At 47.6% G+C, this 20996-nt stretch overlaps 1 protein-coding gene across 1 annotated transcript in view; it reads right to left on the bottom strand.

The window, feature by feature from the left end:
* Window positions 1–421: 421 nt before the first annotated feature.
* LOC147999480 (large ribosomal subunit protein eL8-like) overlaps window positions 422–20996 on the bottom strand; it is a 52118-nt gene continuing 31543 nt past the window's right edge. Inside the window, exons 2-3 of the mRNA XM_087596698.1 lie at window positions 870–1033; window positions 422–807 (exon numbers count right to left, since the gene is read on the bottom strand). Of these exons, the coding sequence (XP_087452824.1) occupies window positions 422–807; window positions 870–1033 (550 nt within the window). The remainder of the gene's footprint in view (window positions 808–869; window positions 1034–20996) is intronic.

The raw sequence follows: 20996 nt of genomic DNA, 5'->3' as shown, positions 1-20996 counted from the left end.
TTTAGGAAGCACCTGAGATTCCTGGAATGTCTCCCTGTGCTATTGAGGCATCGTCTCAGCATGGCAGCCTTCAATAACCTTTGCACACCCTGGATATTCCTACCCCTCCCCCAAAACTATATAATCCTTGATTCACCCCAATCCCCAGAGCTGATCCTGGGATGACATAATTTCCCTTCATACTCATGGGCCATCTGAAACCCTTGTTTATTGACTCTGCTCCCTTTGTCCTTGTGGGCCAGTGGCCAATGACCCCGGGAGAGGGCGACTCACAATAAAGTTGTACAAGCATTTACCATATCCCAAGTCTAGAACATTTTCATCCTTAGAAGAAGCTCTGAACCGGCAAGTGGTCATTCTCCATCTTTCTTCCTTTTTTAATTTTGTAATTATATTTATGTACAGAAAACCTAGTGTACATTTAACCCAGTTTAGTGGTGAGTTCTTTAACTTTTGCCTTTTCCAGCTTGGCAATATGAGTCACAGACTTAGGACCCAGGACGTTGCCTCCCCAGTGGTGGTGGATCTCGTCATATCTGTCATTATAATTGGTCCTAATAGCTTCCACCAGCTTGGCCGGAGCACCCTTGTCTTCCCAGTTAACCTGTGTGAAGGCAACAGTGGTGCACATCTTCCTGTGGACCAGGCACCCCAGCCTAGCCTTTCCCTTGATGATGCAGTAGGGCACCCCCATCTTTCTGCAAAGGGCAGGCAGGAAAACCACCAGCTCAATGGGGTCTATATCATGGGCAATCACCATCAGCTGAGTCTTCTTGTTCTCCACCAAGCTGGTGACTGTATTGACCCCTGCTCAGAGGATAGGCAGTCTCTTAGTTGGGACGTCTCCTTTTTAGCAGCTTTCTCAGCACAGGCCAGCAGCCGTTGCTTTTTCTCCTGCTTTGTCTCTGGCCTGTACTTGTGGGCAAGCTTAAGCAGTTGAGTTGCTGTTTGCCTGTCCAGGGCCTGGGTAAACTGGTTGATGGCAGGAGGTACTTTGAGCCGCTTATAGAGGATGGCCCTTTGCTGCTGCAGCCTGATGTAGCAGGGTCATTTGAGGAAGTGTGTGAGATCTCTTTTGTCTTAGATGTTCTTGGGCCTTTTCTCAAAGGATTGACCACCTTTTTGGCCTCCTGTTTCTTGATGATGTTGAGTGGGGTCAGGGGCCACCTTCTTCCCCTTGGCCTTCTTTCCTTTGGGCCTCTTGCTCGACTGGACTCTATATTGCTGAATAGGGTCAAAGCTCTTTCTCGAAGACTCTCAGTTAATAAACACAAGGAGAGTGATAGAAAAGTATCGCTTTGCAGCACCTTAACGCAGTAACAGATCCTCGATGTTTAAATCCCGTGTGATTGGAACCCTTAGGTCAAAAGGAAATGTTGACCGGTAAGAGGAGAAAGAGTCATTCAGACCGGTGAGTCCTAAACGCGCTGATCAGTCCCGTGTGACAGAGAGGCGAGCTGTGTGCATGCCGTGCCTTCTTTAAAAGAATGAATCGCCTGCCGTAGTTTCCAAAATCTCATCAGCCTGTAGTTTTAGCTTTCCACTTAGGGAATCTGGGGGCTGGGGGAGCAGGCTCTGCAGGCACCACGGGAGTCACCATAGCTAGGAAATGGTACAGAACAGAGTGGGTGAGGCTTGTAGGTGACCAAGCCAGCTCAGCCAGTCAACCGGGTCTCAAGGGAGGGAGTGAGGGTTGAAAAAAAAAAAAAAGACAACTTGACAGCACTATAGCATGACTCTGGCTGGCGCTGAGGCTGAGCTGCCTTATTTCTCTCCAGCCTGCTTTTATATCGTTCTAGGTACATCCAAAACACATGGTCAGTTCTTAGATCAAAGACGAAATAGTAAACAAGGAGGTCACACGAGGCAGTCATTAAGCAAAGTAGTAAAGTCCACAGCCACTGTTTATAATAATCTTATCTGAGCCTGCTTCCTTGTCCAAGCCCAGTGACCAACGCCAAATTCCTAGAGGCAGCACCAGAAGCTCTCACCATGTAGATTAAAGGATGAGGGTGACTAGTGGGATGGATCAGCAGGCAAAGGTATCTGCTGTGAGGTCTGACTGCCTGGGTTTGGTCTCTGGGATCCACAGCAGAAAGAGAGACCTGATTCCTGAAGCTTGTCTCCTGACTCCTCTGATGGGTACCCAGTCTGACACACTAATGATAAATTTAATTTTTTTTAATTCTTAAAAATAAAACCATGTGCAATATGAACACGGGTTCTGATAGAAACCAACTGACAAGAAAAAAAAACCAAAACGTTTTGAGGCCGTTGGAAAAGTCTGAGCGTGATGGGGTGTGCGGTGACGCTAAGCATTGGCTGTAATTTGGTGACAATGACTTTTCAACTATGTTCAGCAAAAGGGTCTCATAACTGAAGATGCCCTGCAGTACTCACAGGGGGAGGGGGATGATAGACGTGTGGTTCTGCAAACAAACCTGGTGCAGAGGGATTAGTGGGAGCCAGGCTGGTCTCATGGAGATGGTTCTTACTACTGTGAAAGGCTGGGAGGGCTTTCTTACACTTCTCTTTAAGGAATGCTAGAAATTTCCATGGCAATTTCTTAAAAGAAAAGCCTGAGCCAGGTGTGGTGGTGCAGGCAGAGGCAGGCGGATCTCTGAGGACGGCAAGGGCTGCACAGAGAAACCCTGTCTTGGGGAAAAGAGCAACAACAATAACAACAGAAACCAGGGGGTTGGGTTGCTCAGTGGTAGAGCACTTGCCTAGCAAGCACAAGGCCCTGGGTTTGGTCCCCAGCTCCGGAAAAAAAAAAAAGAATAAAAAACAAAAACAACAGCAACCAGAACAAAATGTCAAGAGGTGGAGTAATGGTTCAGGGGTTAAGAATACCTGCTGTTCTAGGAGAGGACCTGGGTTCCCTTCCCAGCCCCCACACGGCATCTTACAACTGCCTGAGAAAGTTCATGGAATCAGATGTCCTCTCCTGGCCTCCACGGGCAGTGCACGCACACAGCACGATTACATACATGCAAACAAATGCCCGTGTATGTAAAAACACACAGACCTCTAACACCCGATGTTCTCGAGGTCTAGAAGCAATTTTTTTTCTTGTCTCAAGTTTATTTGTAAACACAGCACAGGACACTGGTCATCTGCAAATAGCGTGTAGGTAGGTGTGTCACAGCGGTCCGTCTGTCTTCACACTGGCAGGAGCCTGTTCTATAGGGCCTGCACAGGGGCCTGGGCACCCTTGGGAGCCTGAGCCCGAGCTGAAGCCTGAGCCTTAGCTGGAGCTGTGGCCTCTGCCTTGGTTTGAACCTTGGGCTTTGGTTGCCAGAGCCTGGAACCGGAAGCTAGAAGCAATTTTATACAGAGTTACAACTTGTCAGAAGTATGCACTTTTCTGAGAAAAAAAGATTTAAACTGATTTTTTTTTTCCTTCCTTAAATCCTTAAGATTTGTTTTGGTCTTTCTGACTCTGAAGAGTTCTGGGGTCTTTTGCTAAAGGCAAAGGCAGCTGTTCAAATATACCAACCCCCACCCTGGCACCCCCCAACCCAAATAAAACCAAAACAATTGTTAGCAATGAGAATGTCTGCCGTGGAAGAAGAAGACGGTCAAATGTGAGCATGTATTCCTACTCTGAAGACATTTTTCCACTCCAGGGACCCATTTTTTTAATGGATCTAAATTTATTTTTCTCCCAGATGTTCTTTTTTAAAAATCTTAAATAGCATTTATTTCTCTCTCTCTCTCTCTCTCTCTCTCTCTCTCTCTGTGTGTGTGTGATCATGTATGTTTGTGCATGTCATGCATACACATACCACCATGCTGCACATGTGGTGGTCAGAAGAGAACCTCTAAGAGTCAGGTTTTGTTTTTTTTTTTCTTCATTCTGCCGTGGAGTTCCTCGGGTTCAAACTCAGATACTTGGGCTTGGCAGCCAGCACATTTACAGGCTGGGCCATCTCATTGGCTCTTAAGTTTTCTTAGGGGGTGGGCTAGAGAGCTGGAATCAGATCTATATTCAGGGCCTAGCCCTCACCTATGAGCTTGTGAGGGTTATGGAAGCCAAACGTGAGTAAGCTCTGGGCCTCAGTTTCCCACTGACAGGGGAGTAATGACTTACGGCATCTGTTTCATAGGCTTGTAATGAGAACTACTTCGACAACAGTTCGTGTGTGGTGAGCTTCCCACAGTTTTTCTGGAAGTCTAAATGTGTGTGTGTGTGTGTGTGTGTGTGTGTGTGTGTGTGTGTCTGTCTGTCTGTCTGTCTGTCTGTACACACACACACACACACACACACACACACAGAGCACATTGGAAACGCACACATGAGCATATGTTGGCAGTTGGCACGTGCCTTCTGTCTTCCCAGCTAAGACACTTGGCTGTCTCAGTGTGAGGAATCGCTCCTCTGAAGGTCACGTGAGCAGACTGTTGAGGCAAGCGTTGCCAGATGTGTGTTCAAGAAGGCCTGGGACGTGTGGACTGTAAAGAAAAGCCACTGGTGTGAGACGCCATGCCTGTCCTGTGCGTTCGCGTCCTGCGACATCTGTGACATCACCACCATTACGATTGGCCTTGAAACAACAGTTTATTTTTTAACTCTGAAGTGGATGCTGAAGGCTGAAATGTGTTCAGAGGCTGTGTTCTCTGGAGGATCCGGGGAAGAATCCATCCTGACTTCTTTTCTATTCTGGTGGTGGCGAATGCTCCTTGGCTAATCGGACATTCATCTGGGACCATCTAGGATCTTGATTGGATTCATTTTCTTCACCAATTAAACCTCTGTGAAAAATTCAGACACAGCAGGTAGCAAGAGGCTTTGTTACAAATGAAGATCTTGTGTGGAGTGAGAGAGCATTCCACATCCTCATCACACACACACAGAGAAATGCTCCCTACCCCCAACACCCAGGTCACAGAGGGTACCAAAATCCAAATCTCCTGGGAGGGCCCAGCTACTTAAAGTGGTTTTGGTGACACAGGACAGGCTTCCTTCCCCTGATTTTGGGTTGGACAATTTAGATGAGAGGAATGTGTTGAGGTAAACACATTCAGGTTTGGCTTAGAACACATCTAACTAATCTGGACGAGTCTCTGGAAGGAGAGGGCCACGCTGCTGGAGATAAAAACCTTCTAGGCCTTTGTCTCAGGTCCAGTGGGTAAGGAAGAAGCCGGAAGTTCACTATCTTCCTTACCTGTCTGTGACCCTTTTCCTGTCTGTCTGCCTGTTGGGGGATCTGTATAGCAACTGGTCCCTCCCTGAGCCTCCCTCTGTGGCCTTTGCCTTAGTCACCTTTGACCTCTCTTCCTTTACATCTCTTACGTGAAGCCTGTCCCCTGTGATGGTGTGTAGGCTCTTGCCATGGCCTCCGTAGAAGAGCCTGAGTTTACACCTACAGAGATTCTTTATCCAGTTAAACAGATGGGTTCTGGGACTGGGTCTCTGAAGGCTCCTAGTCAGCCTGCCACATCTGGTAATAGCGCTTCTCAATTGTGGTGCCTGCCTGCCTGCCTGCCTGCCTGCCTGCCTGCCTGCCTGCTTGCCTGCTTGCCCGCTTGCCCGCTTGCCCGCTTGCCCGCTTGCCTGTTTGCCTGCTTGGGAAGGCATTTTCTCAGCATTCTGAATGGATACTGAGAATTTGATCAGAGAGAGAGAGAGAGAGAGAGAGAGAGAGAGAGAGAGAAGTTGTTCTCTGCCTTGGTCTTGGTCCTACTGTGAATTACCTTGCTTTGTTTAACGTCAGATCAGTTTTTACTAAAGGACATGAGCATGTTTTCCAGGGCACAATCCACCAACATTTGACTCACTCTCAACCTCCAGACCGAGTAGAACGGGTTTGGGTTTGAGCAAGGAGAACCTGAAGAACACGACATTGGAACTGGACAAGGGCGTCTTTGCTCCCTCGGGCCGGACGAGCTGTGTTTCTTAAGCAATGCACTCATCCGTTTGAAAACCTAAAGGCTCTGGGCCCGGTGCAGCCAGAGAAGAGCCTGTCGCTCTGGTGTGGAATGACAGCCTTTATTGTCAGTACATCAAATCTAAGAGCAGTGGTTGGCAAGTGGGTTTGGTAAATATTGCCCCAAAGCATTCACGTTTCAACAGGAAACAGATGCCAAGCTTCCCCACCAGAGCGGCTGTTCAGAGGCATTGGAACAAAACACAAACCCACTCCTCGGTAAAGCGAAATGCCCAGGAAGGCCAGGGAGAGGGGGAGGGCGGCGGGATGGGAAGTGGGAATGCGATAAAGCCTGCAGGCAGAGTTAGCTGTCTGGAAGACCTTCATTTTAGGAAAGGAGGCTTAAAAACGATCTATTTATCACCAGAGGGATAGAGAAGCACAGTTATAATGGAGAGTGTGAGTCACCGCCCTCTTGTTCAGGGAACCAAGTGACTTAGAGGCAGAATAAAGTTATTTCATTTGTGTCTCTTAAGAACATGATGTTCTCTGTCTGCTTGTGCCCTGGGGGTAAAAGGCAAATCTGGTCTGAGGCGGTCGCAGGCTTTATGCCTGCGCTGTTTGTCTGAGGCTGCTCTCCAACGTACTAAGGATGCTAACGAAGTTCACTAAGGTCAGGACGCCCTGCATCGTGCTCTCCTTGACTTGGCCACCCCCCTCCCCATTACCCTTCAGGGAAGCATAATTCTCTCCATATTATAGATGAAGAAGCTGGGGATTAGAAAGCTTGGCCACCTACCTAAAGTCAGTCTCATCCCGTAGGTGTCATGAGCCCTGACCATGAGCTCAGCTGTTAATCGCTTGCCTTATTGTCCTGTAGGATGAGACTCACCCCCTTCTCTTCCCCACTCTGGTTATTAGCTGCTGTGGAAAATCCTAACAAGCTACAGTTTTCCCTTCAGGTTCTCACTGATGCGTTAACACATCTGTCTTACAGTGTGTGTGCAGCAGGTGCCGGAGTTCCCAGAGTCATAGAGTCCCATGTTCCCTGCTTCTTCCCCTCAAGTATTGATGGAACCCCTCCTTGTCAGGGCTCAGTCTAGGCCTGGAACAACAGCTATGAAGACATCAAGCTATGCCCTTGGCCATCCATTATCGACAAGGTTCAGAAAGGTTATTGTCTAGTTTTTCTTTCTTTCTTATTTTTTGAGATTTATTTATTTGTTATGGATACACAGCGTTCTGCTTGTATGCATGCCTGCAGGCCAGAAGAGGGCACCAGATCCCATTATGGATGGTTATGAGCCACCATGTGGTTGCTGGGAATTGAACTCAGGACCTCTGGAGGAGCAGCCCAGTGCTCTTAACCTCTGAGCCACCTCTCCGCCCCTATTGTCTAGTTTTTAAGCCAGGCAGTTCCTCACCCTCTATTGTTTACTGTAGTCTATTCGATATCTGAGCTGGCCACCACCCCGCAACACCTCTCCACCTCCCACCCCCTGGAAGTTCCCAAGCAAGATCATTATAAATGTTGCCACACATCTGTGTCCTCCAGCGGGCACTACAACCCCTCCTTGAAAACCACAACAGAAAATTAGCCTTTTGACAGATTATGTATGGGTGGAGTCCACATCAGTTCTGTCTTGGGTAGGGTGAGTATTTGTCTTTGCTCTCGGGATCTGGCCTGGGTTTAGGACAGTGTAAGAATGTGTCTGAGGGCTGGAGAGATGGCTTAGCAGTTAAGAGCACTGTGTGTGTGTGTGTGTGTGTGTGTGTGTGTGTGTGTGTGTGTGTGAGTTCAAAACATGCTCACCTCAAGTGGAAGTCAGATTATAGTTTATAAGAGTTCACTTCTTCCACCTGGGGTTCGAAAGAACCATCTCCATGTCTCTAAACTCACTCTTTTGTAACAAGCTCTCTCTCCTGCGGGTACCAGACCAACATCCATCCTTTCTGTGAACAATGCCCCAGGACCTCCCATTCCACCAAGCTTCACCTCTTCTCAGTATTCTTACACTGTGGACCACGTTTCCAGCACGTGACTCAGGGGCCAGGCACTCCTAAGGAGTAGGTAAGTACTAGCAGGAGTTAGTCACGGAGACTCGTGAGAACAAAGGAAACCAGATCTCGTAGGGAGAGAAGCTTGTCTTCTGAGAATGGGTGTTCCCTGGCCGTTCATTTGTGTCTCTCTGCTGCAACAAATGATTGCCAACTAGGTGGTCTTGCTCAGTGGAATTTATTCTCTTGTGGTGGAGACTAGAAGTCTGACAAGAGACTAGCAGGCCCATTCCTTCCAAAGGCTCTGGGGAGAAGCTGTCCTTTGCTTCCTCCAGCTCCTGGTGGCTGTTGATATCAGCTTCCCACTGGGTTTTTGTTACTCAGTCTTTCCTCTTTTTCTGTTCTTTTAAAAAGATTTATTTATATATAAATACACTGTAGCTCTCTTCAGACACACAGGGTATCAGATCCCAATACAGATGGTTGTGAGCCACTAGATGATTGCTGGGCGTTGAACTCAGGTCCTCCAGATGAGCAGTCAGTGCTCTTACTTGCTGAGCCATTTCCCCAGCCCCTTTCCTCTTCTGTCTGGTGCAGGACACCTGAGGGTGTGGAACCACTTGGGCAATCCAGGATGGGCCCATAAGGTCCTCACCTTGCTCTCAATTTTTAAGCACTGATTTCCAAACATAGCCATGTTTGTTCCCAGCTTCCAGAGATCCAGGCACGGTCTGATCTTGTCTGCCCATCAGCAGTCAATCAGCCGCATATCATCCTTTGTAGTAATTTTAATAGTAATGACAGGGTTTCTTTGGGTTGGCAAGATGGCTTAGTGGGTGAGGGTGCTTGCTGCCAAGCCTGACAGCCTGAGTGCGATCCCTGGGACCCACAAGGTGGAAGGAGAGAACCAACTCCTGATCACCCGACATGCACCTCTGATCTCTCTCTCTCTCTCTTTATATGTATATATAAGATATGTTATATATGTTTTATATAAAATATGTTTTATATATAATATGTTATAGATATGTTTTATATATGTGTTATATATGTTTTTTATATAATATGTTTTATATAATATGTTATAGATATGTTTTATATATAATATGTTATATATGTTTTATATATAATATGTTTTATATATAATATGTTATAGATATGTTTTACATATGTTATATATGTTTTTATATAATATGTTTTATATAATATGTTATAGATATGTTTTATATATAATATGTTATATATGTTTTATATATAATATGTTTTATATAATATGTTATAGATATGTTTTATATATAATATGTTATATATGTTTTATATAAAATATGTTATTTTATATAAAGAGAGAGAGAGAGAGAGAGAGACAGGGTCTCACTATATAGCTCTTGTTCTGGAACTCAGAAATCCACCAGCTCCCTGTTTCCTGAGTTCTGATTTTCAAGGCATGCATCACAACTAGCAGATAAATATAATCTTAAAAGTTAAAGTTCTGGTTCTTTTCTTTGTTCATTTTGCTTTGCTTTTTGAGACAGGATCTCGCTGTGTAGCCCCGAGCAGTCCAGAATTGCTATGTGGGCTAAGCTGGCCTCGACCTCACAGAGATCCACGCAGCCTCTGCCTCTCAAGTCCTGAGATTAAAGACAAAATGTTAAAGTTTAAAAAGCAGGCTGGAAAGAAGGCTCAGCGGTTAAGAGCACTGACTGCTCTTCCAGAGGTCCTGAGTTCAAATCCCAGCAACTACATGGTGGGTCACAGCCATCTGTAATGGGATCTGATGCCCTCTCCTGGTGTGTCTGAAGACAGCTACAGTGTGCTTATATATAGTAAATTAATCTTTAAAGTTTGAAAAGCAAACAAGCAATGGAGAAGTAGTGAATTTCTTACCTAGGAGAGTGTTCGGAGACCACTTTTGTGAGACTGTGTCATTAGAAATCCAAATGATGGGAAGGCGGGAGGCAGGAGGATTCTGGGCAGAGGGGACAGAATATGTAGGAGGGAGAGGAGTGACAGTAAGAAGCTGACAGTTACTTTAGCAGTGCGCTGTTCCCGGGTCTGGACGAGTACTGGACGCTACTCTCCCAACCCTCTTCCTTGTTTCTGACAGTACATTCAGTGAGGAGGAAAGCTTGGCCGTTTCCTCCTCTGCTGCAAGTTCCCTCCTTTTGTGCATTTATCTGTACCAGTGACACTGAAACTTATTCACATTTCTAGGATGAATCCGTGGGCGGGAGGTAGACCAACCTAAGGGCCACAACAAAGCAGCAGGGACAACTGCAGAACCTGAACTAGAAACAGTCTTGAGCTTTATATCTGGTCTCCCAAAAATACTCAAGGGAAGTAAATTTACAATCTACAGCCATGCTCCCTAAAATTCCCAAAGTGATGTTAAATGTTGTCTGTCCATCCATCCATCCATCCATCCATCCATCCATCCATCCATCCATCCACTATGTCTGCCCCAACAACAGTGAAGGATATTGTCCTTCTCCTTGAGTATGGGGTGACCTCTATGACACTCATCCTTTGATTCTCCAAAGATTTATATCCATTCACTTGCACATGCATGCACATGTACATGTGTGCCCACACAGGCCAGCAGAGGGCATCAGATCCACTGGATCTCGTAGGAGCACGGCGGTGCTCTTAGCTAGGGAGCGGTCTTTCCAGCCCTCACTAATACCTCTCTTGTAACCCTCACCCGTGGAGAGCCCATGTGGTGAGAGATGAGACCCTGGGTGAGTCACCTTCTGAGATGGTCTGTCGGTCAAACTCTCAGTGGACCTCCAGCCCAACAGGAAGGCATCCTAAGCCTACAGACAAGACACCTTGAGCCACAGCTTCTAAGTCCCCGGTCTGCAGAAGCTGGAGAGAATACACACTCATTATCTTAGTCTTGGGGTAGTTTGTTTTGCAGTTGCCGATGACTGACTCCGTCTCCTTCCCTGACTTAGCACAGCTTTCCTCGCACTGTGGAACACTCCTTAGTCTCTCATCTTGTTCCTCGACCTTGACACTTCCCCAGACTTCCACACACACACACACACACACATCCTCACCCCCGCTGTGTCTCCCCACCCCCACTCCGTCCCTCCCGTAAGCTCTTCTTAATTTTATCCGGTTTAGCTTAGTCTATCGCAATCCCCATTCTCAGTTCTCTGGTTCTTCCAATAATTGTCCGATCTCCCCAGGGGCGAGGATAATATGTGGGAGGAAGGAAGCGTAATCGATGTTAACTTTTTTTTTTTTTTTAAGCAGGGGAGGGAACATAACAAACATAGATGAATCAATTTTTTCCCTATTACAACGTAGAATCAAAACTGTCAATGCCCTCAATGTAAGTCTGTATTTCATTCAGAAAATCGCTCCCCACTGTGGGAGACCTTAGTGTTTCTCCCCTTCCCTTTCTCCTTCTCTCCCTCCCCCCTCTCTTTCTTTTGCTGATACCAAGGGATTGAATTTAGGGCCTCATGCCTCCCTAGGCAGGCATTCTGCCGGTGAGCTGTATCCTCAACCCTATTATCCCATTTTTAAAGGAGAAAATGGAGGCTCAAAGAATTAAATCATTTGCCCAAAGTTGCAGAGCTATGAAAGAAGACTGAGTGTCAAAGGTCCGTGTAACTAAAAGCCCAAGTCTCTGTTCATCTTAAATCTGGCTGATATTGGGTTTAGGGATTTAGCTCAGTGGTAGAGCACTTGCCTAGCAAGCGCAAGGCCCTGGGTTCAGTCCCCAGCTCCAGAAAAAAAAAAAAAAATCTGGCTGGCTGATATTTTAACCACTACAAAGCCACAGGGCTGACAGGCGACAGGCCACAGGTTCCCTGCCAGCCAGGACACTTAGAAGTCTCTGTTCCCTAATCTGTCTTGGGCCAGAAAAAGATTCAGGATATCCTGGATAATGAACTCATGGTGGCCTTTCTCTTCCTTCAACTTCAGGGAGAATTTGCAAGTGGAAAATTACAGGAAATTCTTGAGTAGGAAGTAAAATCTAATTTGTCCCCCCTCCTGGGGGGGGGGACACCAACAAAGTAAGCAGGCAAACAAAACACAAAGGAGCGGCTACCCTATTGTCTTCCCTTTGTCAGGTGTGCTGGGCAGGACTACGATTTGCGACTGAAATGGGCACCTCACTTCCTCATCTGCAAGACTTCCCTACCCCCAGGTCGGCTTCGGTGTGGCTGTTCGGGGCTTCAGGAAGGGCATGTAGTTTAAAACCAATAACAACCCCACAGCCTTATTCTTTCTTTCTTTTTAATGTAACAATTTTGAAAGTAGCCCAATAGGGCACAGGGGGAAATTACTAACAGTGCCCAAGACGCTCTCGCACCCACTGGGGTCCTCGTGTTCGGATTTGTCGTTAGATCCCCAGTTGGGGCCCAAATGTTGAAATCTCTAGTACTCAAGATTTGTTTTTGTCGGTAGAACCCACCCTGTCCAGAGCCAGGACTCTGTTCCAGGATCTGGGAGTTTCCTCTGTTCTCTGTGCACCAGCCCTGCTGGCGAGACTTTTTGATGAAACAGAGTCTTCGCCACGTGCTGTTTATGTCTTGGTATAACCCTCACTGCTGCTGTTTGCTCCTCCCTCCTCCCTCCTCCCTCCTCCCCTCTCCCCCTCCTTTCTCCCCCTCCTCCCTCCTCCCCCCTCCTTCCTCCTCCCCCCTCCCTCCTCCCTCCTCCCCCCTCCTTCCTCCTCCCCCTCCCTCCTCCCTCCTCCCCCTCCCCCTCCCCCCTCCTCCCTCCTCCCTCTACCACTTTGTCCAGTGGCTTCCAGGAGCCATTGCAGAACACACCAGGAAACAGAAACGATTTCTTTCAGGAGTGGTTCCAGTAGGTGGAACGTCTGTAGGCTCGGCCAACTGCATGTGAGTGGGCACGGTTTATTCAGAGCCGGAGCAGAATCTTCCATGAGGCTGCAGAGCTGGGCTGACTCTTGATTTCCCCCGCAGAGCCAGGCTCTGTCTGTCTCTTGCTATCCTGTCTTCTGCCCCAAGACTAGTAAGTGCCACAGTGTGGCTGTTCCTTCTACCTGAGTCCCGGGGTAAGAGACTCACGGATTCAAGCTGAACATACCTACCTTAGCAGCTAGCTTGAGTGCAAGAAATAAGCTTTTAAGCAAATCTAGGGGTTGAAGAAACAGCTAGCTCAGCGGTTAAGAGCATTTGGTCTCCTCCTCCTCCTCCTCGTCCTCCTCGTCCTCCTCGTCCTCCTCGTCCTCCTCGTCCTCCTCGTCCTCCTCCTCCTCGTCCTCGTCCTCCTCCTCCTCCTCCCCCTCCCCCTCCTCCTTCCCCTCCCCCTCCCCCTCTCCCTCCTCCTCCCCCTCCTCCTCCTCCTCCCCCTCCCCCTCCCCCTCCCCCTCCTCCTCCTCCTCCTCCTCCTCTTCCTCCTTCTTTATTCTTTATTCTTATTCTTGGTATTCTCATTCCAGGTTAAATTGGCAGCCGTTTTGCAATTCCAGGGCCTCTGACACCCCCTTCTGGCCATGTCAGGAACTGCATACATGTGGTGTACATCCAAGCAGACAAGACGCCCATACACATGAAATGAAATTAATAACAAAATGCAGTTCTATTTATTTATTTCATGTATGTCTCTCTTTCTCTGTGTGTGTAGGTCAGAGGACAACTTGTGGGTGTTGGTTCTCTCCTCCCATTATGTGGGCCCCTGGGGTGGATCTCAGGTCAGTAGCTTGACCTTGCTATGCCATTCCAGTATCTTTTAGTATAGAGTTCTAATGTAAGGAAAAATGCAGTTCAAGGCAGAAGGTATGTTTATTATATTCTGTCTTTACTGATGGAGTCTATTTGCTGAGGATGTGATGAGGGACGTTCACAGAATGTGGAGAACTTGATGTGGGTCTGAAAACCCCACTGTTCACCTCTTACCTCTTCGGGCTTCTGTGATGCTAGTCTCTGCTCACTCTGAGGCAAAGGTCCGCCCAGCTGTCATCATTATTTGCAATGTTGGAGGAAGATCATGGGTGGACCAGATGTGGCTTGTACCTCTATGCCTAACCTCTGTCCAGAGGGATCTTCCAGGCTGTGTTCACTTGATGTGGGCAGGTGTGGAGGTCCTGTTCTTGCCAGAATCACAGGAGAGGGCATTTTGACTGTATCCCAAGACCCACGGCTACTGTGTAACAGGTGGCGTTTGCAGTGCTTGGTGTCAGTGTGAAGAACTCACTGTATTGGAGGGAAGGCAGCCATGCGAATTGAGGCAATTTTATCTCCATCGACCATGATTCCATGAGAACAGAGCTCTTCTACCTTGCAGGTTGGTGATGAATTGAGGTGATACATGAACACGGCAGAACTCATACTCGGGAGACTAGTTATTACCCCAGGTTTTGTGGTTCTTGTACCTACAGTTGTGTAGATATGTCTGTCTTCTTCCCTCTGCGTCCCCATCTCTGTCTCTGCCTCTGCCTCTTTCTGTCTCTCTTTCCGCCCCCATCTATCTCTCCGTCTCTCTTCCTATCTGTCTCTTTCTCTCTCTGTGTCTCTGCCCCCTCTCTGTCTCTGTCTGTCTCTCCCTCTCTTACTGTCTCTTTTTCTGTGTGTCTTTCTCTGTCTCTGTTTCTCTCTGTCTCTCTGTCTCTGTTTCTCTCTGTCTCTGTCTCTCTCTGTCTCTCTCTCTCTTCCTGTTTCTATCTTTTTCTCTCTGTGTGTGTCTTTCTCTGTCTCTCTGTCTATGGCTCTCTGTCTTTGTCTGTCTCCCTCTCTGTGTCTCTCTTTCTCTGTCTCTGTCTCTGTCTCTCTCTGTCTCTCTGTCTGTCTCTGTCTCTCTGTCTCTCTCTGTCTCTGTCTCTGTCTCTGTCTCTGTCTCTCTCTCTCTCCAGTGAGAAATACAGTTCTCTCACAGGGCCCAAGTAATCCTTATCAACAGCTTCCTGCATTCTCTTCCTAGAGGCAAGCCAGATGGGAAACCACATAACCAGAGGCTAGTGTCCTGGCCTGAGGATACTGGGGTATACTGAGACTTCCTAGGCAGGCACGAAATCATGCTGTTAACAGCTCTCAGCCTTCTTGGCACAACAAATCCCTCTGAGATTCTCAGGGAAGGTACGGGCACTGTTCCTCAGAAATGTGCCCCACCATGCATACTCTTTGGGGAGCTTCAGGGAGCTCCAGGAAGCCATTCCGTGGGACACCAGCTTCAGCCCTCGCACATTAAATGTGTCATCTTGCCAAGAAAACTCAGACCAGCTTCCACTAATCTGTGAGGTGTGTTGATGGCCACTACCCACTCTTCCTTTAAGGTCCCTGCTCTGCCTATCAGTGACCAGCCTTTCTTTCTTATGGGCACGTTTCCCGCTAGGCACCTTAAAAGTGTTGGAACTCAGGTTGTCAGGCTTGGTGGCCAGCACCTGAGCCATTGGCCAGGTGGCCTTTTATTTTTATTTAGATACCAATAACCCACAACATAGATCTTTTGGCAGTGGACAGGAGGCCAAAGTATCTCTTAAAGAATACCACAGGAAGGAGGTGTCCCCTCAGGACTCTGACTAGGATGGCATAAACACTAGAGACCATCTGCCCATCGTGCGAAGCCCAGCTCTCGAGGACCAGAGATATCCCACTAGGGAGCTTCTTCTGATCCCTGAATTTTCACCAAGCACACTCCTCTTGTCAGTGCACCGTCGGCATGCACACATGTGTTGCCTTCTCTACAGTCTCCACCGTGAGGCTGATGTGAAGACAGCATCTTCATTTTAAAAAGTGAGGACAGAGGCTTCCAGGTGCAGTTGACTTTGTCCAAGGACAACAGAGACTCCCAGGTGAGGCAGATTCATCCAAGGACAAGGGCTGGAAAGAGTCAGCACCATTAGGACAAACCCAGATCCTTCCCGGTCTTGTAGCAGGTGCTCGGAGCCACCTGGACCCGGAAGGACCTGGGCTTGTGCCTGTGGCTGTGAGGGTGTCCCTAGGCCATGGGAACCAGAAGGCACTTGGACTGAAAAGGCCAGGATCCCAGAGTCTCCAAGGGTCTAGTCATCTCCAAGGTGAAAGGAGAGGTCTTTGGGGCTACAGTAGTAGGCAGGAGGAAGACGATTGGGTCCTCTTTCTAGAAGCCTGGCCTCCATCTGCAGGGGATGTCCCGCCAGGAAGCAAGCGGGTTGGAAGGAACTCACAGCCCTTGGCGTCCACAGAAAGCCCTGGCGCGCAGCCTGCCTGGCTCCCTCCGCAGCTCCCGCTCAGCTCCAGGCTGCGCGGTAGCACTGGCTGCAAACCCGACTGAGAAAGTAGGTCACTCTGCGGCCAGCAGCCTCCTGGACAGGTTCCTGCCTCTGCGGAGCCTGGGCTCCCTCCCCTGCCAAGCCTCCTCCTCCTCCTCCTCCTCCTCCTCCTCCTCCTCCTCCTCCTCCTCCTCCTCCTCCTCCTCCTCCTCCTCCTCCTCCTCCTCCTCCTCCTCCTCCTCCTCCTCCTCCTCCTCCTCCTCCTCCTCCTCCTCCTCCTCCTCCTCCTCCTCCTCCTCCTCCTCCTCCTCCTCCTCCTCCTCCTCCTCCTCCTCCTCCTCCTCCTCCTCCTCCTCCTCCTCCTCCTCCTCCTCCTCCTCCTCCTCCTCCTCCTCCTCCTCCTCCTCCTCCTCCTCCTCCTCCTCGCCTCCATCAACCCCAGGCAGCCAGTCTCCTTCGCCTTCGAGGAGGCAATGAGCTTGTGTAAAGGAAATCAAAAGACGCAATAAACTTCACACTGGAGAAAACCAAAAACCTCACTACGGGAGGAGGAATTACCATAGTTAACCGAGAATGGCCACCACACAGGTGTATCTTATTTCATGGGTATATGCCGTCAGACGAAAGGGATAACTATCTTATTAAAACGAGACTTAAAATAGGTGCTTTTAAGATGAAAGAAAAATCACTTTAGAAATTTTATTTGGATCCAAGAAATTACAGTGAAATGGGAAGAATTGTCGAATTTTAAGTAAATTTATTTTACTACAGGATGTACAATAAAATATTCTTTATTCCTTTGAGAAGTACTCGAGAAGAAAATGGAGAAGGGAAAGGGGATGGGGATGTTTTAAAGCTCAGGGTTTCAATTTTAGCTAGTTAATTAATTTCTGCTAGGGAATCAGAAAGCATTTAGCACGAATCTTTCCTCCCATCCCTTCCTTGGATTCTTGATTTGTAAGTTATACTATGGTTCCTTTTTAAAAAGGTTTATTTATTTAATGTATATGAGTACATTGTACACCGTTGCTGTCTTCAGACACACCAGAGGACGGCATCAAATCCCATTACAGATGGCTGTGAGCCACCATGTGGTTGCTGGGATTTGAACTCATGACCTCTGGAAGAGCAGTCAGTGCTCTAACCACTGAGCCATCTCTCCAGCCCCTATGATGACTTTCAATTGCTCACTTTTCTAACATCAATGCTGAATTACATTAATGTATTTCCCATCCTTCTTTACTGTTGGTCATTTACTTATCTGTATTTTTAAAAGGACAGGCTGGCCTTGAACCTCTGCCCTTTTGCCTCTACTTAAATTTTTTAAATTATTATTTTCTTATTTTACGTGTATGGGTATTTTGCCTGCACATATGTCTGCACATATGTCTGTGCATATGTATGTGTTTGTCTGGTGCCCATGGAGGCTACAAGAGGGTATTGGATACCCTGGAACTAAACTTATAGACCACTCTATGTTCTTCCTCTCCTCCCCCTGCTCCCTCTCTCTCCCTCTCCCTCTCTCCTCTTTCCCTCTTTCCCTCTTCCCCTCCCTCCCCTCTCCTCCTCTCCCTCCCTCTCCCTCTCTCCCTCTTTCCCTCTTTCCCTCCCTCCCTCTCTCCCTCTCCCCCTCTCTCCTTCCCTCTGCTTCCCTCTCCTCCTCTCCCTCCCTCCCTCTCCCCCTTCCCTCCCTCTCCCTCCTCCTCCCTCCCTCCCCTTCCCTCCCCCTCTGTCTCTCTTGCCCTCTGGTTCTCTTGCTCTCCTGCAGCTGGCTTTTAGAGGTCAAAGGACAAGTTGGCACAGACTTGTTGGCAAGGGCTTTTACCCACCCAAGCCATCTCAGTGGCTTCATAATCTATGTTCAGACACAATCCTTATCACTAACCCTCAGTTTTTGTTTTGTGTGATGGGTGTTGTTGTGGTTTGTGAAACAGGCTCTCCTGAAGCCCAGGCTGGTTTTAGATTTGCTCTACGGCTAAGGAGGACCTGGAACTTCTGATCCTCCTGCCTCTACCTCTGAGTGCTGGGATTCTGGCCCAGGGTCCCCTTGTTTGCATTCCTGAATTGCCGTCTCTTAATGCCTGGATTACATGTTGAAATTGTTTGATAATGATTTACGAATCCTGTTTTCCTAGAGGAAGGGATATTGGGCTGGGTAAAATATTTTCGAGATAAACCTCTTCCCATACTTAGACCTTTGTGACCATTATGCTAGTATGTTTTTTTTTTCTTTGTTTACATGTTAAGGAAATAATATGTGTATCTCCAGGAATATCATGTCTGTTGGATTGTCTATCTTAAAAAAATTATTCAAACACAGTAGGCGTTTCTTCTACTGTTTCTGTTAACTTCTCTAAGAGTTCTAACCTATCTGGCATTTTAATTGTAATATAAATCTTTTCTTTGTTGTCTTCTGTAATTTATTACTTCCAGAGTGCTGTCATGTGAGTCCTTAACTTGTTTCCTGACGTCTCCATTAAAAACCCTCTTAGCTGGGCCTAATGTATACACCTATAATTCCAGTACCCAAGAGACTGAGGCAGGAGGATCGCAAGTTCAAGGTCAAGCTAAAGTGATTTAACAAAACTCTAACTCAACTTAAAAAAAAATCATTGTGTTGTTTTATCCACTTTGGAATTTTTAAAAATTGAGATATGTACTCATATTTGCTGTTCTGTAGTATAAACTCTCTCTTTCCTTCCCTTCCCCCTCCTTCCCCCTCCTACCCTCCCCACCTCTCCCCACTCCTCACTCTCCACCTCACTCCTTTCTTTCCTTGTCCATATTAAGCCTATCCAGTTTAAATGACATGTGTCTTCCACTTGCTCATGCTTTGGAAACGGACCCAGCGTTATAATCATATACTGGACACTTTCTGGACTCTCTTCTTACCTTTCTGCAAACCAGTTGTTTTCTCTGATGACTGTGTTTTGAGTGTTTGTTCCAGCCAGTGGTTGGTGGCCATGGGGTTTGGTGGGTACAGAGAGGGACATCAGACATCAAAATGCTGTTCTAGTCTTTCTTCAAGGTTGCCAAGTACCGGTCCTGAGATGGGCTTGGGCAGGTGCAGCAGGGCTGGACAGGGCACTGGATAGCTGATGAGGTTGGGACTGGAGTGGGTGGGGCTGGAGTTGGTGGGGCTGGAGTGGGTGGGACCGGAGTGGGTGTAGGTGGGGAGGGGCATCCTGGGGTTATATTTTCCAGTCAGCATCTGCGTTTGGAACCTTTATTTCTTTTCTTTTAAAAATAATTGTTGGGGTTGGGGATTTAGCTCAGTGGTAGAGCGCTTGTCTAGCAACCACAAGGTCCTGGGTTCGGTCCCCAGCACCAAAAAAAAAAATTGTTTTTGGAGATTATAATAAATTTATATCACTTCTCCCTTCTCTTTCAAACTCCCTCCGAATCTCATTTCTCTGTGTTCTCTTTTCTCTTTTGTTTCTCGTCCTTTCTCTATTTCTTCCCAGTAAACATGTCTTCTGTTTCTATATCAGCGACGAGATGAGTTAGGACTTGATATGTAAGCCATGTGTGGAAACTGTTGATGTAGTGTTAATCGGGAAGAGGGTGGCTTGCCAGCAAGGTCATGTCAGACATTTTGTTTTACTTTAGAGGTGTGTGTGTGTGTGTGTGTAGGTATCAGTGCATGAACACCACAGAGTAAGTACAGAAGTCCGAGGGCAGCCTTGAGCCCTTTCTCCCTGCTTTGAGACTCTCAGTGTGGCCGCCTGGGAGCTTGTGGAGATCTTGCATCCACTTCCTTGCAGCAGTGCAGGGGTTATCGATCTTTGTGCTACTGTGCCAGGCTTTTGTGTGGGTTCTGGGGATCCAAACTCTAGTCAGCTGGCATGAATGGCAAGTGCCTGACCCAATGATCCATCTCCCCGGCCCTCCTGATTTTTTTCTTTTTGTAATTGATCTTTTGTTACCTTATACTTAGATCGTCCTTCCTTGATATGGGATAACGTTTTATTTTGCCGGTTGTGGTGGTTTGAATAAAAATGGCCCCTACAAGCGCAATGGGAGTAACACGATTAGGAGGTGTGGCTGTGCTGGAGGATGTTTGTCCCTGGGGGTGGGCTCTGAGGTTTCAGATGCTCAAGTCAGGCCCAGTGTCTCACTCTGTCTTCCTGTTGCCTGCAGATCTGAATGTAGAGCCCTCAGCTGCCTCTCCAGCACCGTGTCTGCCTGCGTCCTCTCATGCTTCCCACTGTGATGACAGTGGACTGAGCCTCTGAAACTCTTAAAGTCAGCTCCAAGGAAATGATTTCCTTTATAAGAGTTGCTGTGGTCATGGTGTCTCTTTTTAGCCATAGAAACCCTAAGACACGGGGGTAACTACACTCTTTGGGGTTTGAAGAGACGGCTCAGTAGTTAAGAGTGCTTGCCGCTCTTGCAGAGGATCGGAGTTTGGTTTGGAGCACCCACAGTACAATTACTTGCATCTCCAGCTCCGGGACCCTGATCCATACCCTCTTCTGGTCTCCAAAGGCACCTGTGCACAGGTAAGCACACAGAGACGCACACACATGCACAGTTATGTGCAAGAACACACACATGCATGCAACAGGACTCTCCTGAGGTTTTAAGAACTTCCATCACCACTAAGCTGGAGTTCAGCTCCCAACTTCATGTTAAACTCTTTTTCTTTTTTCTTTCTTTTTTTTTTTTTTTTCCCCCAGGGCTGGGGACCGAACCCAGGACCTTGCGCTTCCTACGCAAGCGCTCTACCACTGAGCCAAATCCCCAACCCCTCATGTTAAACTCTTAACTTTTTTAAATGTCCTGGTCATTTAAACTCTCTTCTTATGTAGTACATTATAGGTTAGAGATAGGCTACATGAAGACTGGGGAGATAAAAAGAGCTCCTCACTTAACGGTCTGGCTGAAGCCAGTTCTACTCTTGCTTGAGTGGTACCCACAACTTGAGTCTACCTCACTTTTCATAGCTCTTCTGGAAG

Source organism: Rattus norvegicus, chromosome 19 (genome assembly GCF_021556685.1).
Source record: "Rattus norvegicus strain SHRSP/BbbUtx chromosome 19, alternate assembly SHRSP_T2T, whole genome shotgun sequence".
NCBI lineage: Eukaryota > Metazoa > Chordata > Mammalia > Rodentia > Muridae > Rattus > Rattus norvegicus.
The sequence above is the reverse complement of the archived record's forward strand: the minus strand, read 5'-3'. Positions and strand labels throughout refer to the sequence as shown.